Raw genomic sequence first — 19,892 nt, 5'->3', positions numbered from 1 at the left:
AAAACATTCATAAACATGGATGTGATGTATTGAGATCTATCATAGAAACAGGTGTTTTATATGAAGACATTCTGAGGTAGTAGTTTTAGCATACTGTATGCTAAAATGCTTTCCCTCTTAACTTTGCTGTGTTTCTCTACACTTTAGACCAGCAATTATTAATCTGATCAAAGGGTAGTTAAAAAAGCTTTTCATATGCATACTGAATCAGTGAATGCAAGACCTTTCAGTTGAATGGTAAAAACAAACACACACAAACTGAAAACCACAGCAACCGGTTCTGTGTGCAAGTTCAGAGAGACAAAGCGCTTAATGTGCATCTGATGTCTGGTGTCATAATAGCGGAGGTCAACAGTGCCGGCAGTGATGGAGCTAAACTCAAGGGCAGTCGACCCATCTGGAGTCGTCCTTTACAAACGCTACAATCCCCCTCCATCAAGGTGAGTGTGCAGAGAAGTCACACAGCAGCACGGAGGGCAATCCCAGCGGCCATGTAACAACACACAGGATAAAAAACAGAGAGGGACGCATTACATAACATCAGATTTTTTTCTTCACTTAGATTGCTTTCACCGTGTCCTTCCAGCAGGTACAGCTGAGCAAGCAAAAGTCTAATTTGAGCTGGTGTCGTTCATATGAAAGGACCACTGGGGAGGAACGGCTCTCATATTCACACACTCCAGCTGAGAACACACTAATCTCACAGCTACAACTACTTATTTTAGCCATTAACACAATTCAGCGCAGTAAATTACCCCTCATCAGCCCGTGCTGCTGTACCTACCTACACATACTAGAGCACAGAACGATGACAAACAGTGGTACTACATAATGTTCAAAGAAATATGCCGCATTACTTTGTTTATAAGCCTTTTCTTATTTTTTTTTAGAACATATTTGGCCTAAGTAAATTTTATTTTTAATAAATAATAAAGCTAATTTAAATTTGATGATAAGCTGGCTTTTATGTAGTATTCAAAATTATTTATAAAATAAAATACATATATATATATATATATATATATATATATATATGACATTTTATATATAATAAAAATGTCAATTTTATATATATATATATATATATATATATATATATATATGTGTGTGTGTGTGTGTGTGTGTGTGTGTGTGTGTATGTATGTATATATATATATATATATATATATATATATATATAAAATATTGACATTTTTATTATATATAAATAATAGTGCTATCTAGTGATTAATGGCATCCAAAATAAAAGTTTGTTTACATAATATATGAGTGTGTACTGTGTATATTTATTATGTATATATAAATACAAACACATGCATGTATTTAAGTTATAATATATAAAACAAACAAATTAATTAATAAATAACTTTTTTTAGATGCATGCGGAAAATAAAGTGGCTTGAAAGTGCTTCAGTGTAGACGGATTGCAATGGTACCACTGTTGTTGGTTTGGAAGATTTTCGTGGAGAAGACATTATCCGAGCCACCGATGATAGCGGTTCAAGACCAGCAGGCCACTGCAGAGACAATTTTCCAGCCCAGAATGATGGAAATGTGTGGAATGGGGTCAGATTGAAAAACAAGTCGCAAAAGGTGATTTTAAACTAAACTCTACGGAGGACGGACATCACTCCATCCAGCAGTTATTATACACAGGGTTTGCTGAATATAACAATCAACAGACAGTTTTTCAAAGAGATGTGAGCGCTTGTGCTGCTGGCAGTAAAACAGCTGTGAAGCAGCTCCCCAGAAGAGCATTGTGGGATTAATGCACAGGTCAGAAGTCTATCTCAACTAAAGATGCTTCATATGGCGCTTTGATCATTTCTGGCTCAGTGCTGCTGGAAACCATACAGAGAGCTCCTGTATTTACAGACTGTGAGCTTTCAGTGCAAGAACTGTGAACGGTTAAACTAAAATGACATTGATTTATAGCACCACAGATTTCCCACATATAGAAGCTGCCGTCAAACCAAAATAATAGCTTATATTCTATGGAAAACAACCTGTCGATGCATAAACAGCGAAACGCCGGAGCCACCGGCACAAAAAGCGTTCCCTTTTGAGAGAAAGATCTAGAAAAATTTAAAAACAAACCATTAAAATGTTTGAGCTCAGTGTAAGATGATTGAGTTAGCAGCAGGCTTTAGCTTTGCCAACACATTCATCCAGTCATGCTTTTGGAAGGCAAATTGTATTTTCACCAAATTGATTTTCTCCTCATTGATTTTCTTATTTTACAAAGGCATTTTGTGTGGTACAGTCCTCTGTTGCAGTAACATCGGTCATCTCTGTACAATAACCAAACCTGTGCAGGTATCACATTAGATGCATATAGAAGCAGCAGATAATGTGAACAATTCTGCGAAGCATCAACAAAACTACACTTCCATTCTTAAGCCAAGTGCACACTACAAGAATCAAGCTCGTCGCCCTTTGATATTTTGTGTCTGCGACTAAAAGCCCTGCATCACAGCCGACGAAATCTGACAAAGCGCAGTAGCAATGGCAAAGAGTAATAGCTAAAGAAACTGTGAGAGAGCAAATAGTGTGCAGCGTATACTTTATTTTGATAATATTGAGCCTTATTCGTGAAAGATGGGCTGAAAAAACGCACATAAAACCATGTTTACAAAAACTGTGGCATACAATTTAGAAAATTAAAAATGTACAACTTACTCGCTCTCATGTCAATCAAAATCAGAAGAACTTGCTTTGTTCTCGGGAAAACAGAAGACAGGAGGTTTTTGATAATGCAATGAAATCATGACTTTTCATTTTTGTGTGAACTAAAACACTTGTGTCTGATGAATGAGGCTCAGTGTGTGAGACAGTATGCAATGCTAAACGCTTCACACAGTAGTATGCTACACCGTTGACACGCGGGCTCTGAATGTCACATGATTGATTCAGCGAGTGATGTGCAGTTACCTCAGAAATACTTTTGCATTTTTAATCCAAGTTTGTGTAAAAATGTCTTAACATTTTGTTAAGATTGTGACATCACTACAAATATTTTTTCTGGTTCATTCTTCACAGTGGATGTGAAAGGTCAAGTAAGGTGAATTTATTTTTATTTTGTTTCTATTACTGTTTAGCTTTATTTTTATTTTTTGGGATATATTTTTATAATTTTAGTGTTAGTTTTAGTACATACTAAACAAAATTATTTTATTCTGGTTAGTTGCCAAAGCAACATTTTAATTTTCATTAATTCTTTTCCCATCTAATATCTAAATTTTATTTCAGATTTCAGTTATCATTTGCCAATTTTATTTATTTTTTTATATTTATATTTAGCTTTATTTTTATTTCAGTGTTAGTTTTATTAATTTTAGTACTTCACCTCAAAGTTTTTCAATGTAATATCTATATTTAATTTTTTTTCAGTTTGATTTCAGTTACCGAAAACCATTTTAATAGTTTTAGTTCACAATAACACTGTACTAAACTACAGAATCTGTATAGAACGTTCACACTGAAAGCGTCAGAGCAACCCGAAGTCATTCATTTTCAATGAGACACCACTGGCTATGTGAGAAAGTTACATTTTTATGCAAATATGCAGTGGGACAATGCTGCGACAACCAATGGGAGCGCACGCAAGGTTTAACTTGAAAAGCCAGTACAAAATCACTTTGCTTGGCTCCTGCACTCAAGTAGGAATACCTACAGTACAAGTACAGAGACCTCCATCACGTCCATGCGTTTCAGGACAAGGGGCCGAACAGATCAGAGCAAGCCCCCGTCGCGATGACCCTCATCTCACATTTACACCCTGTTGGCACGGCCCAAGGGAAACGGCTGGCTCCTGCCCTCTCCAGCAAGGCCTGCAGCGGCGTTTAGCAAAACCTGCTGCTCTCGATAGGGGCACGGAGATGGAGAAGCAACGGAGAGAGAGCGAGAGGAAGAAGAGAAAGAGAGGGGGTCCCTGGAGGGCTGAACAATCAGACAATTTCAAGATCACGAAGCATTAAACCAATCCCGGCAGGGTACACTAATTAAACAGCCGGGCCCAGCACCGCCAACCAATCCCCACAGAGCAATTAAATCCATCCCCTCTAAAACACTGTGGAACCTGTCTGGGGAAAACCACGGAGAGAAAGCGAGAAGAAAAAACATAAAATTCATCTGGAGAGAGCGAGAGAGGGGGGAATGCAGTAAGCTACTAACAAGGGGAATTGAACGGGAACGATTCAATTCGACGCTTTGTTCTTCCCGTCTTTATTTTTTTTTTAATTACTACAGTCAAAAACGCCCTAAAAGCTCTTTTCCTGAAGACCCCGAGACCACCGTTGTCTTCCAAAAAGCATGACCCCACCGTTAATTCATATTAAAGAGTTCCGGAAGCTCTTCCAGACTCGCAAAAAACGAAGAACAACCGCCTAGAGCTCCTTAATAAACCGGCAGAGATGATCACGGTGTCATCGAGCACAATCTATTCGCCGGCGCACTGATCAAAATCATCCTGGGATGAAAAACGACTCCATCATCCGTCAAAGAGCTCCTGGGCGACTCCGGATAACTTCCCAAATCCAAATTGCATTGGAAAAGCGCACGTAATAACGTCACTATCATCAAAGATCACATTTGTAATCCATATCAACTTCCTGTTTCTTGCAATACGCGTCACGAAACACGCTTGCAATGCTGAAGACACCAAAAAAATGACATCTTTTGGTGGTTAAACTTGCATTCATACATGATTTGAAGCAGTAGAACTAATTAAATAATCAAAATGAGATGCAAAAATGAAAGCAAGGATCTCTAGGAGCATTTCGTCTGCAGTCTGTATGTGTGTGGCCCTGTGTGCCTACATCTAAACTGCCCTTTGGCGTGTCGAGGCGTCCCACTGGTTCCAGTCAGAGCTGATTTTCTCTGTTTCTCTCTGAAGCCGTTATGTAAACACTAGAAATGACAATTCAAAAAAGGTGACAGACTACGGATAAACTGCATTTAGATTTGCTTAGCAGGGAAGCGCACGCATTACATGCAAATGTAATGCACGCCACTACATGCCACCAAACATGCAAGAAATGTGATTGTTTAAATATTACAATCCTTACACAACAACAACAACAACACTGTGCTTTGATACATGACACAGATACTGAACATTTATGATTTACACTGCTGTTCAATAGGCTTGGGATTTTAAAATGTTTATGAAAGAAGTCTCTTCTATTTAAAATAACTATTTTCTATTTGAATGTGTTCAAATTTAATTTCTGTAATAAAAGCTGAATTTTCAGCTTCATTACTCCAGTCTTCAGAGTCACATGATCCTTCAGAAATCATTGGAAAATGCTGACTTGCTAATCATTTCTTATTGGTTTCAATGTTGAAAACAGTTGTGCTGCTTCATATTTTTGTGGAAACTGATTCTTTATGAATAGAAAGTTCAAAATACAACATTTATTTGAAATAGAATTCTTTTGTAACGTTATAAATTTACTGTCACTTTTGATCAACTTAATTCATCCTGAGTTACTTTGTAATCATTTGTGAAATTTACGAGTGAGAAATGTTTCACAGTAAATCCTATGCAATTTTTTTGCAATAGTTAGGATTTCCTTACCAAATAGCCGTTTTTATAGCTGTCATTTTTTTGCATGATACAGTGATTTTTAGTTCTACTTCACTGAGTGGGAAAAAAGAAAAACACATTACATGTGCAGCCACTCGCACACAAACACACACACAAACACACACACAATCATGGGGTCTCCATTATCCCTGAAGGGCAGAATGGACAATAGAGAGCTGAATTATGGTGACTGAAGAACTGGCTGATATAAAAGAAGTACAGAGAGAGCAGGAGAAGAAGAATGGAGGGGATTCAATAAGGCCTCTGTAAAATGAACAAGAAAGGCCGGTGCTCAATACATCTGCCATCAGACAGTCAAAACAAATAAAGAGGGCCGCCGTACAGGTACACAGCTCAATATGGCCTCACTTGCTCTGCTTTGGCTGCCAGCAGGGATAAGACACAGCTATATACTCCAACAGATGAGCCATTAGCTCTCTCTCTCTCTCTCCCTCCCTCACGATCTGGTTTATGAGGCCACTATCGGGTTTAGGCGGTCGGCGAGAGCCGGGACTTTACCTCGCCGGTGCGCTAGACTAATGTCTCCCCGAAGTTTTGTTAAAACCTCATTATTTACTGAAGTGCCGAGACCGTCGCCATCCCCGAGAGTGTGAGCGCGCCGGGTATTAATATGGAAATGCAGAGATTCATTGCCATGACGAACCATCAGACTCCAGCGTGGATCGATGGGGAAAAAATTGAGGATCTGTGCTTTTGGGACGTCGTTAAGGATTTAGGCTTAAACAGGAAGTGTCTGTCATGGTTCACACACACACACACACACACGGTGTGTGTGTGTGTGTGTGTGTGTGTGTGTGGCACCTCAAACACACGCGAGAGGGTCAGCGGTGTGATCCGTCAATGCAAATCTCCTTATGTGTGGTGCTTAAATGTGTGGTGACTAATTCATGCAGCTTCTAGTGATTCTGGCCAATTCACAAATGAATCGTTCTGCTGTCTTAATGACTCAGTTGAACTGATTTGCAAAACATGTTGAAGTTTAATACGTAGGGTTTCAAAATATCTTTAACAACAACATTAAGACTTTTTTTAACGTTTGGAACAATAAAACAACTAAATATGACATAACATATAAACTAAATGAAAAATTACCTCAAATAAACAAGAATAATCAGAAATGTTGCTACAAAATGAAACATTAAAATTTTACTACAAAAACTTAAATGTCAGAGGAATGAGTAATCAAAATAATCAATGAATCAGGTCTAAATGATTCTTTGAACAGGATCAACTGTAATGTTCGGAATAATAAACAACAAAATATGATATAACCTATAACACAAAAAATAATAATAATATAATAAAATAAATAAACAGGAATAACTATCAATTTTACTACAAAAAAAAGAAAGAAACTTAAAACATCACACAAATGTGAATGATTCTTTCCTTCAATTCTCAAAAGAATCAGTGTTTTGGTTGATTCTTTTTAATTATTCAGCTGAACCAGTTTGCAATTTGCAAGATGCTGAAGTTAATAGGGTTAATAGTTTTGAAAATACTGTTAACAGCTACAACACTGGAAATACTATGAACAATATTTCATGTTTGGAATAATGAACAACAGAATATGCCAAAAATCTAAAACAAACAAACAACAAATAAACTGGAATAATCAGCAATTTTACCACAAAAATGAAATGCTTGTTTGTTTATTTTCTTCTTAACGCCATCACAACATCTATGGTTATATTCATGGCGAGAACCAGTTAATCTTTCTTATACACACGTCTGTCTTACACACAAGCTGGAGGAGGGACCATTTAGAATCTTCAACTCACCTAACCTGCATGTCTTTGGGCTGTGGGAGGAAACCAGAGTCAAAAAATGTATAGTAAAGTCAAAAAGGAATTTGAGAGATTCTTTTGAGCCCTTTGATTCTCAATAGAATCAGTGAATTGTTTAAGCATGTTCACTGAAAAAAAAAATGAACCAATTTGCTAAGGCGAATCAGGCTAAATCAAAACTGAGCGCTCACTCATGCAAAACCCACAGCCATGATTTTAGACTGTTGTGGGTCACTGCCAAGGCATTGCTATGCATTTACTAAGGTATAGTGCGGTAGTTGCTAGCTGGTTTCTTACTGCTCCAAGTGAAAGAGCAAACAGATGGGCCAATGCTAATAACGTCAGTGTAACACACACAGTGTTAGCGAGTCACTGGCTTTGTGTCGTTAAAGAAATAAGCCACCAACGTAGCAAAAAAGTGCACCGCTCTATCAAAGCACATGCACGGAGGGTTAATCCAGGAACAGTGGAGGTGAATGGGGGAAAATAAGTGTGGACAGGTATGAAAATCGAGCCCTAGGAGGGTCACAGCGATTAAGAGGCTGTTTTATGACAGACCGGCTCTCTCGCTCGGTGAATAGGCGCCCGGCGCCGAGCAAAAACCGGTTTATCATTCCTCTCCGCGTGCTGAAGTATCCGCTTTGAAGTCTCGAGCGCTAATTCTACAGAGGAAGGTTAAACTGCTTAAATCTTGAGTCAGTTTCACTTCTCCTCTAATGTTGTCGGCTGAGCGGGAGGGGAACATGACTCTGGGATCTTCACAACTCAATTTGCACACACCGTAAAAGCCTTTTCTCGACGCTTTTCTCTCCTCTTTGTTTCCTCCGCCAAAGCTTCACAGAGAGAGATGGAATTTCCATTCTGCCAGCCTGATGGATAAGATTGTTCTAGGCAGCTCTTTTTTGTGAAGGGTGAGACATTAGGGTGCACACTTATGGAAATGTTTGTTTCTCAGCACAGACGGAAGCTCTCGGTGGCGAATATGAGTTTATAATTGCCTAATTCGACACAGATTAGTTTTTCAAAACAATCTAATGATGGTCAGCGCAAACACGGGCGCACATACGAGTCGATTTCATTACTCCCAGATTCACGTGCCTAATGGCCTCATACATGCACAAGCACTGCTCCTCATAATTAATATGCGTCGGGAGTCCAAATTGTGAGCAAAACATCACCAAAAAAGTTTCAACAATTTAAAAACAATGATTATTGCCAGCAAGCACACAACGTCATAAGACATTAATATTTGGTATATATTCGATTGCGACGTTGGGTGAAATTAAATGTCAATTCAGCATCTAATGTGAATGTTAATTTGATGTCCAATACCGACGTCAGCTGACATTGAAATTTTGTTGTTTTTAGGTTGTGTAACCAAAATCCAATGTTAACGTCAAATTGGAGTCAAATACTGACGTCAACCCGATTTTCATTCTCAACCGAAATAACGTCTGTCCGACGTCATGTCCAGTGTCAACCTGATGTTATATCGATGTCCTGTGCCAGCTGGGTTGCATCGTTATGAAGCCGGTTCTTATCTAAACAACCAAAGAAACATTCGCAAATCAGTGCTGAACTTATAATGCACGTAAAAGTCTGCAAGTACTAGCACATCTTCCAACAAAAAGTAGCCTAACTTAAGAGAGTTTTATGCATCTGACTATGGATTACTATGCGTTGATACTCCATACAGTGAGCAAAATATAGAATTATTTTAATAATTTGAAATCTGCGTTACAATGTTTATTGGATCGTTATAAAGCACAAATGAACAAGTGGGTTTTCTGAAGGGGCAAGTGAAAGAATTTTACTTGCCCAACCGGACAAATAACCTGATTAAAACATCAACAATAACTAGAGCAGCACCAAAATTTTGCAGATTTTATTACTTTCAGTGTAAACTGTGACTGATAACAGATAATGAATTGACAGTTTCGAGGTTGCGTCACTTGAGGCTCATGCAGCCTGTCTGACTCTCGGAAAATCAAAACTAATAGGCGCAACAGCACACACAAAGAAACAAACATGAACAAACATACTGCAGTAGAAAAAAAGCTAAATATTCTATATAATATAGGTAAGCAACATCACACGACCAAGCACCAACACGATTGCAAATGTGACATTGATTTTATACAGCAGTAGTTAAGCAAAGCCACAGTCGCACATCTCCGAGCAACACACAGTGGAGTTTCGTTACTGAATGATTCAGTATTTTTGAATGAATTGGGTGAGTCAATGACTCAGTGAGCCATTTGTAAAGACAGCCACTTGCTTTATTTATTGAATGAATTAGCCATTCGAACGAATTGGTTGAATGAGTGACTCACTTATTAAGACAGTGACTTGCTGCCACCTACTGGTGGTTTGTTTCATATTTAAAAGTATCACTAACATTTCAGATTTATGTTCAAAAACGTAAAACATTAATCTTATAATATTATTTATGCATTTGCAAAATAGTCTGAGTAAATGCATCTAAATGGCACTTTCGATGCAGCTTCAGTGTTTCCTCGGCAGTGGAAAGATGGAGTTTGTTGATACCGATTTCATTTGAATAGTAACAACTATACAGAATCTAATTATTCTGACTGAATGTATTGATAAAAATGTAAGAATTTGATGTCAATGACGACATACCTTTAGTAAGGTTAGGAACATACTGCCCTTCATAAATTTAAAAAGTGTCCTGGAAATCAATTTAACCCTATAAAACCGACGGGAGCATCTGCGCTCCGGTTTGCGTGTCTGTTTAAAAGCCAATAGAAACCGAAACCAAAATAGTAGCGCATTAATTATTTTTGCATACAAAATCAGAGACGTTGCACATTCAAATCAAGCCTACAACATGCTCCTGTTGCGTTGTTTTCACCCTCTAATGAGTCTAACATAAAATGCGTTTTCAACAAAAACACTAACAAAAACATTGCACGTCTTTGCATACGTGTTATATAGATCTGAGGTTGCTAGTTACCTTTTCCTACGACTACTATGACGTAATCACATTCTGTGTACTATGACCCCAAGGTCTGTCGCATATGGTGACGTCACAAGCCGCGACATTTGACTTTCATTTGCTGTACATACTATTCAATGCATTCTATTCACACACTCGCGTGCATAATGTCACGACTACATGAAAAAAAAGTACATAGACGCAGAGGTTTTGGCTCTACTAACGTTACTAGCGTCCGACGACGAGTAACTCTCCGACTGCTCATCTGCTCCAAACTCTGTTTCTAGTGGGGTTTATTTTTGTTTATATATGTTTTATGTATTTATTTATTTATTTTACACAAGAATAACTGAGATGGCAAAATGAGCAAAATGTTGTCTTTTTGACCCCACAAATTCAAATGCACTCCATTCTTCTGTGAGGCATGCCACATGGCCCTCTGCATTATTCTGGTCAGGAACTGTCACAAGTGTTATCACAGCCTTTCTGCATTTTTAGTTCTGATAAATTACAGATTTTAGAGTAGTGTAACTTATTATTTTACATAGTCTTTTTTAGTTGTCCAATCAACATTGCTCTCAAAAGCAATATGTTATCGGTTTGACTTCACAACGCACTGTTTATAAAAATGAGTATATCTCACAAACAAATTTATGTAATCAGTCCAAATCAATTGTATGTAATTTCAAAGTGTTTTATGCAAGTTTTTTACATTGACAAGTTTGAGGTTGACATTTGTGATATTTCTCTATTTAGTCAAATATGTTGAAAAAAAACATGTTTTGTTGGTTTATTGAATTTTTGAGCTATTTATCTAGTAACTATGGATTTCTTGCATACATATCCTTCAAATTGGGGGTCTAAGGATTTTATTGATATATGATATTGGAAAATACTCAAAAGACTGACAGCACAGCATGTAAAAATACTAAGATATACTGTGGCGGAATTCTTCTATGGCAGGTCTTAAAGGGTTAAGGCAAATATCACAAATATGCTGATTAAAGTAAGACCTCATAGAGTAGTGATGATACTATTGCTTCAGAATGGATTACATTTTTGACACAAAAAAAAAATGTTTATTTTTTTGCCCCGGACAAGTAACTTTTTACTTGGACAAGTGAATGACCGATTTACTTGTCCAAAGGACAAGCACATGTCAAGGCCTAATGTTCTCATCTATAGAACCAAACAATCACTCACAAATCAGTCCTGAACTTGTATGCAAAGGTTTGCAAACACTAGCAGATCTTCTAACAATGGTGAAGAGTAACTTTGAAGAATTTGATGCATCTTACTGTGGATTAATATGCAGTGCGACTCTAAACTATAGGCAAAACATCACAAAAAAGTATGAACTTTAAACAGTCTAATGCAACTAGCTGTGGATTAATATGCAACAGGACTCCAAATTGTGAGCAAAATGTTGGAAAAAAAAAAATGTTTAATTGATTTAAAATCTGTTAAACATTTTCTTGCATCATTATGAAGCACAAATAAACCAGTTAGCATCTAAAGAATCAAACACATTCACAAATCAGTCCTGAAATTGTAGGCAACACTAGCAGATCCTCCAACAAAAGCGAGCAGTAACATTCAAGAGTTTGATGCATCTTACTGTGGATCTACATGGGAATAAATAGCAGTGTTTCTGAAAAACAAGCAATTCTATTATTTAATCCATGTGTATAGTATCTATTAAACCATCATATTTGATTGTCATGCATTAGTGCACCATAAACTGTCTGTAGTTCTATTGTGCTGTTAGTAAACGTTGCTGAGGTTTCCTCTCGACAACAGCGTTTTATCCCTGCAAATCCGAGCGCCTTGCAGAATATCTCTAAACCGTTTCCAGATCCAGCGCATGTGACAGCAACAATAACAGCAATAAACACAGATCCCCCTCCACCGTGAATGAATTCAGAGTTGAAATGAGTCTTTTTCACGGCCAATTGGAGCTGGTTGGGGAAAAGCTCTGAGCAAACTACAGCACAAAGAGGCCACACACACACGCACAGAGGAGTGATGGCACTGTTTGACGATATTACAGTCACGTTTTGAGGTGTAAAGATGACATGCAAACACCTGAGTCATGCAAAACGTGGTCCCTGAGAAACTGCAAAAACAACCAAAAGACTGACAGTACACTACAGCCTAAGACTTAAAGATGAAGTATGTTTTTTGCACCACAATGGACACTTTTTACATTTCCAGGGTTCTCAGAAGCGCCAAGTCATCAAGGTTGAGTAAACTTCTATAACAGTGAACGGAAACTACAACATATATAATGTTGGCTCCAACAGCAAACTATATAGCACTAACATACTATAATAGCATTTCTGTGATTTTCTAAAAGAGAAAGTGTTGAGTTGCATTAGAAACACTCGTGCAGCAGCGTAATTTAATGTAAAGGCAATAGAACACAAAATATAGTAAGTTTGCTAGGTTTACAATGTCAAAAATTGCTAAAACGCATCATAACAGTCATGGTTTCTAAACAGGTTTCCCAAACACATCTGCCATTGAACATGCATAAAAAACAGAGATAAGCTGAGTTCTTTAGCCTATGGATGTTTCTTAAGTGGAAAAATTATCTACGCAAGTATATGAATGCAAAATTCTTTGCTGCATTAAGAATTAAGTAAAATACGCATTGCATGTGCACCATTACAGCATAAAGTATTTTTCTTTTTTTGCCAAAACAACCTCTCATTTTTGGTTTAGTTTAAGTACTAAAATAACCTAATAAACAAAATATATATTTTTTAAATTATAAAAAAAAAAGACAAAACAACAAAATCACAAAGTGAAAACATTTTCACATTTTTTAAAAACTAATTCAAAATATTAACAAAAACTATAATAGTATATCAATGACACTAAAATAGCACTGGTTTATAGCTAGCTACCTGAAAAACAACATTGTTACATTTGAAGTAAACTCAACTTCAATTAATGCACGTTAAAAAGACGGTTTACTTAAACATTTAAAATTGTAATTTAAATGTAATTAAATAATTTCTGCTAAACTTTCGCTTAAAAAAACCCCAGTAGAACTGCACACGTGAAATGCATTGGAGAAGCATTTTGTGTGCATTTGAATAGCTGTAGTCTCTGCATATTAAACTGGGAGAGGAAAAAGTTTTTAAACATAAAAAAAGACAGGAAAGACGAGCTAGAATGCAAATATACAAAAATAAACAGCCTCGTAGTTTGATTTATGTGTTGTAATATAAAATTGAAATGCACCAACTGCATATTTCATCAGCTTTCATATTGGTCACCAATGCTCTGCACACTCTGGGACAAAAGAGGACAGTCTGTTTGCACAGGGATCTTGTTAGCCTGCTCCCTATTGGTCAGATCTGTCCTAAAAGAGACTAGCGGGGACCTTTCGGCCTGTCCTTTCCACGAGCGCCCACGGAAATGCCATCTGGCTGGTGTGAATTATTACCACGGCAACGGCCATGTGACCTGAGACTAGTGGAAACCAAGGTCACTAAAACCTGGCCCGTCTATTTCTGTGTCATCTCTTTTATGAGGTTAGAAGAACCCGGCGTCCATTCTTACGAGGACGTGTCCTATCGCTTAGGAAACAGATTAAATGAGGAACCTCATCTGGTGTAGTTCTCATCTTCACTTCATAAGCCTCAAACAAGGTCATTATCATTTATACAAGATACTAGCAGCGTCAAAATATTTTCTAAAAAGTTAACAGAAATAAACTGAGAGCTTGCAAATAATTACTAAATATTTAATAAGGTTTATTTAAAAAAGTTTTGTAAAAAAAAAGTTTTTTAATGTATTATTTAATAAATTTAATAAAGTATTGTGAGTGTGTGTATTTTTTATTTTTTATCTAGATTTTGTTTCTCTATATAAACACACATAACAAAAATATATAAAAATAATTATATATATATATATATATATATATATATATATATATATATATATATATATATACACACACATACATACACACATACACACACACACATCATTATTATTATTATTACTAGAATTATTACTTTTATTACTATTTTTATATTATAAATCATAATAAAAATATTTAAATATATTTAAAAACAACTATAACAAAAACTATAACAACCCTATTTCCAAAACCATTTCAGTAACATAAGGTTCCATTTGTAAAAATTAGTTGACTACATTAGTTAACATAAACTAAAAATTTAAAATACTTCTAAAGCATTTGATAATCTTCGTTAATGTTGATTCCAACATTTAAAATGAACAGTTGTATCTATTAATGTTATTTAACGGACCTGAGCTAAAATGACCTAACAAAGAACAGTTATATTTTTATTAACTTAACACTGTAACAAATGTATTGCTCATTGGTAACGTTAATGCATTAAATACAGGTAACAATTGAAACCTTATTGTTAAGTGTTACCACAATTTCTCATATTACCACATGCATGATGTTCATTTTTTCATTTAAACATTTTAGTGAGAGAATATCACCACAAACCATAAAAAAATCCCCAAAAAAACCTTGTCGCTATGCCTCATATCAAGACAGGAGGACGTCAAATATTCCCTCTCATGAAGAATTCCCAATGAGACCAGAACACAAGGCTCGTTCATGAGGGAATATGACTGAAACACCTCTGAGGATTAATGGCAGTACAGGAACTGCTGTATGAAATGATGTAATTTGAGAGCAACCAAAGCGACAGTCATAAGCCTCAGACCCTAGCGAAAACATCATCTGACACGGCCAGATGCTCCGCTACAGACCAACACAGACAAAGAGGGTCATAAATCAACTGTCAGCCGCAGATCCCCCCCTCTCCTGAACTTATTCGTCCGCTGGTCAATACAAGCAGTGGCGCTGCGTTCAGGGGGGTCTGGGTTTAGAGGAATAAAAACCATCTTCCGGGAAGAAGCGTTTGATCTCAAACCTTTAATACACCTGAAGTTTTAGACACATGAAAGGTGCTGCAGCAGATGTGCTGAATATTTTCCATCTTTTCTTTTTCACCCATCCCAATATATGGATCTCGCTGGAGTCCAAGTTCAAGAGTGGGTGAGGGGCCCTCGGGGGACGCTGTGGACACAACGTCCCACAGGGGCCACATGAGAGAATAACAAAGACCATCACAGCATGCAATAAACAGCATCGGACTAGATTCAGAAATGAGTTAACAGCGATGTCTCCTGAATATTTAAAAAGTTAACATGTCCAAAAAGTGCATGCGCACCACATAACAACAAACTTAACTCTAACGACTACATACTTAATGAAAGCTGCTCTGAATTTCATATTTATAGCTTTCTTCTGTTCATACTCTGTTGTAACATGAGTGAAAACAACTTTCAGATGGATGTTTTCTCAGCAAATAGCTTCATAAGGAACATCTATGCACATTTCATGCCTAACTTGTGGTTTTGCAATTAATCAGTGAATGCATTTATAATCATTAGTGAAAAATGCATCCATGGAAGGGGGAGAAATGGCTAACGCACCTCTTAAATGACATTTACACAGAAAATTGAAGCCTCAAATATATAAAAAAGTTAACTATGCATGCACATCAGAAAACAACTCAAGACTACAGATTTAATGTGAGCTGACAGTGCTTCCTCTGTTGTAACATGAAGAGTAACTTTTAGGTGGATGTTTTGTGAGAAAACAGCTTCATATGAATCTATGTGCATTTTATGACTTGCAAACCATTAATCAATGCATTTTGAAGAGTTTTAAACTATCGGTGCAATCTGAAAAATAGAAGATAGCCATTTGAAATGGGAAAAAATGGCTAATGCAACTCATAAATGACACATTTACTCAAAAAAAAGAAAGAAATTTCATTAATGTTTAAAAGTTAACTTGCATTAAACATGCATGTGCACCAGATAACAACAAACTTAGCAACTCTCAAGACTACAGACTTAATGTGAGCTGACAGTACTTCCACTGAATTCATATTTATAGCTTTTCTTCTGCTGTAACATGAGGAAGAATAACTTTCAGGTGTGTATTTTGTGAGCAAACAGCTCCATAAATAATATCTGTGCATTTTATGACTTGCAACCCATTAATCAATGCACATTTAGTTTTAAAACATAATCAGTGCAATCTGCAAAATGGAAAAGAACCCTATGGAATAGGAAGAAATTACTAATGCAGCTGTTAAATGACACATATTTACAAATAAAATTGAAGAATGCATGTGCACCAGATAACAAAAACTTAACTATTAAGGCTTAAATGTAAGCTAAGAATATTTCCTCTGAATTTCATATTTATATCTTTGCTTCTGTTCATACTCTGTTGCAACATGAGGCAAAATAACTTGCAGTTGGATGTTTTGTGAGCAAATAGCTTCACCTGACTTGAAACCGATAAATCAATGCATTTTTAAGCGTTTTAAACAATGAAATCTGCAAAATGCATTAATATGGAATGGGACAAATGACTAATGCAACTCTTATATGACACATATTTACACATAAAACTGCATAAACCGCATACATTAGGATTGTGTAAATATTTTTGCTTTCTCACATGCATTAGGTCTCAATAAATAGCTTCTTCAAACTAAAATCAAGTACTGGATGTGGAATTGGCCACAAAAGGTTCAATAACACAATATTCTTTAGCTTCCACCCACATGCGAGCGCGTTTTGAGATGAAAGATGCTGTGGAAGCATTCGGCGGCTTCATTCACGTCGCATTAAATATGACTTGAACTGTCACAGGCTGCAGGTGAGCACATCAATAACCTGAACCAGGTGTGACCTAGACTAACTCCAAAAACAAAGAAAAACTCTGATGTGCAAATGTGTGTGATTCATATATCGAGCCCAGCGGATTCATGGGAAATAACACAGCACTGCACGCTCACCGCTGGTGCGGCTTTTCATGATGACAGATGGATTTGGACTGTTTAACTCAAAGCTGATTAAACAATGTCAATGAAAAGAGCTGTCATTTAACAACTTGCCCAGTATTTAAAACAAAAAGATCAACTAATTCACAAAACCTCTTTGTCCTCTAAAGGCCACCGTAGACAATGTGAGGGACGTGACTCCTCCTCATACAAATATTCAATATTCAGATTAGCAATCGATCGATGTGTTTGTCATTGACTAATTCTTACACTTTAACGTTTAATCTCCTCAGTCTGGTTAATCTTGTGAAGAGTGTTTTGATTTATCATCCTAGCAGAAATATTCAGAGCACATTCCAGACAATAACCATCTGATATTTGTCCAGAAGAGCTCTCCATGAAAACATGTTTGCTCTCCCTGTCCATGAACAGGTTCAAGGTTTGGATAACCTCAGTATGGACATTGCCGTCTGTCTGTATTCAGAACAAACCAAAAACATGAGAGAGACCCTCCAACAACAGCCTACACAAGGAGCTCTTCTTTGGAAAGGCTTGAATAACAATCGGACACACACACACACACACATAGACAGATCTGATTCCTCTCCGGCTTGGCTTGGCATGCTCTTGTCATTTCTTATGTTACAGAACATCAATCATATGGCTGAGTCTGTGCCCTTGCGCTGGCCGAGGCTGATTTACAAACATTAGCAGGGAATGCAATTACACAGTCCGAGAAGCGCGAACAGTCAGCCAGCGTTCTGGGTTTGACGCGTCGCAAGCGGTGTGGATGGAGCGTACACACTGCGGTTGAAACGAAACCGGAGTGTGTGTTTAAATACAACAGGCTGATCCTTGTGTCCAGCAAGACTGGATATGAAAATACTAACAATAGCAAGGGGTCAATTACTTTTTTTCATTTAAATATTCAAAAATATTTTCTGTATGTATGTATGAATGTATGTATATATATATATATATATATATATATATGTATATATATATATATATATATATATATATATATATATATATATATATATATATATATATATATATGTATATATATATATATATATATATATATATATATGTATATATATATATATATATATATATATATATATATATATATATATATATATATATATATATATATATATATATATATATAAACTGCTATAGAATAATAGAATACAGAAAATATGTAAAAATGTAACATTTTTACACCACGTGTTTACAGTAATAAAATATATTTTAAAAATGTAGAACATGGTATTTCAAAAAGGTTTTCAAAAACCTATGAAAACAACATAAATGCAAAGACTACAAATTTAAAAGCATGGCCCATATGTTTGAAACTAGATTTTTCAAAGATTTCTTTCTTTTAACCATATTGGACTTTCATTTTTGACATTGAACCTGACATCGGAAGTCAATTTACAGCCAAAGCATTATAATACCCACACCATCACCAAGGATCAATTTTGATCTTTAAACAGAGTCGGTCCTAAATTTACATCTTAAGTCGATGTCAAGCTATCGTATTTGAAAACAAAGCGCATTTTTTTCTATTGTTAATGAATTACAATGTGCACAGCTTACCAAGACTACATGCAAGACATAACGTTAACATACGAGCATGTACAAGTAAATATACATACATTAACATGACATATTATAACATGAATACTTACTACTTAGTTAAGCGCTATTAAGTTGTCGTAATAGATAAAGACGTCAATAATAAATACATAAACTTTCCTAAACAGAAACTCTGACGGTGCCACGTTCATTACGCTCCGCGTCATAATTACTGAAGCACACTAATAAAGTCCAAACGCGAGAGATGGATAAACACATTCAACGTTAAAGGTCCAAAATACACGAGTCGTTGTTTTAGAAAGTCTGAGGTGAAACACAAACCGGCACTTTACAGAACGAGCAGCGCACCCGCGCGCCACCGTTCCGGCTTTCTATTAGAATAAAACACATTAGGCTGATAAAAAGTTAAAGTCCACAACTCGGAAAGGCATTAAAAGTTTCCGTTTCCAGCAGAGCTCGCGAACCAAGCGTTAAAATAGCCTTAAATGTGCTGTTAACGCGCGGTAGTGTGCGCGAGGCTGCTGCCGCTGATCTTGCGCGCTCCTGATCAATGATTGAACCGAACAAAAGGCAGAAGAGGATCAATTACTAATAACTATCAATGCAACACCACCATCCCGTCCCTCTAAAGTCTCCGAAAGAGAAAATGCATGACATGCAAGGTGCATTATCGCCTATATGATCGCGTCGTGTAAAAAAGGTGCGAAATAAGACCAACCTGAAGCCGCCGGAGATCAAATTTCTTCCAATATTGAAACATCGATCCCACATCGGCGGCCATCTTGAGCACAATATTCAAGAGCGGCTACAATAAATATATGGGCTGGATTCCCCCCGTTAAACAGCGTTGACGATTACACTCCACATGGAAAAAAAATGTTAGGAAAATAACAGTTGTGGAAAACTAGACGGGACGCGCAGCGCGCCAGAGCCGGTGGATGCGATATGAACAGAATATAAATGCATATAGATGCATTAGTGCTGCTCCCGGGATTGCACTTGATTTTGGGTTTGGTAAAGTTATCAATACTGACGTAACGGGTTGATCAATAACGTCTGGGAAGTGGAAG

The 19,892-nt window shown here is 36.7% G+C and overlaps 1 protein-coding gene across 1 annotated transcript in view; it reads right to left on the bottom strand.

The window, feature by feature from the left end:
* Nucleotides 1-19,603, bottom strand: part of LOC306849785 (homeobox protein cut-like 2) — a gene marked incomplete at its 5' end in the record, with an annotated part of 166,409 nt that extends 146,806 nt beyond the window's left edge. The window contains one exon of the mRNA XM_079385094.1: nt 19,541-19,603. Coding sequence (XP_079241220.1) covers nt 19,541-19,603 — 63 coding nt within the window. The remainder of the gene's footprint in view (nt 1-19,540) is intronic.
* Between the last annotated feature and the right edge of the window lie 289 nt (nt 19,604-19,892).

Source organism: Barbus barbus (genome assembly GCF_936440315.1).
Source record: "Barbus barbus genome assembly, chromosome: 29".
NCBI classification, from domain to species: domain Eukaryota; kingdom Metazoa; phylum Chordata; class Actinopteri; order Cypriniformes; family Cyprinidae; genus Barbus; species Barbus barbus.
The sequence above is the reverse complement of the archived record's forward strand: the minus strand, read 5'-3'. Positions and strand labels throughout refer to the sequence as shown.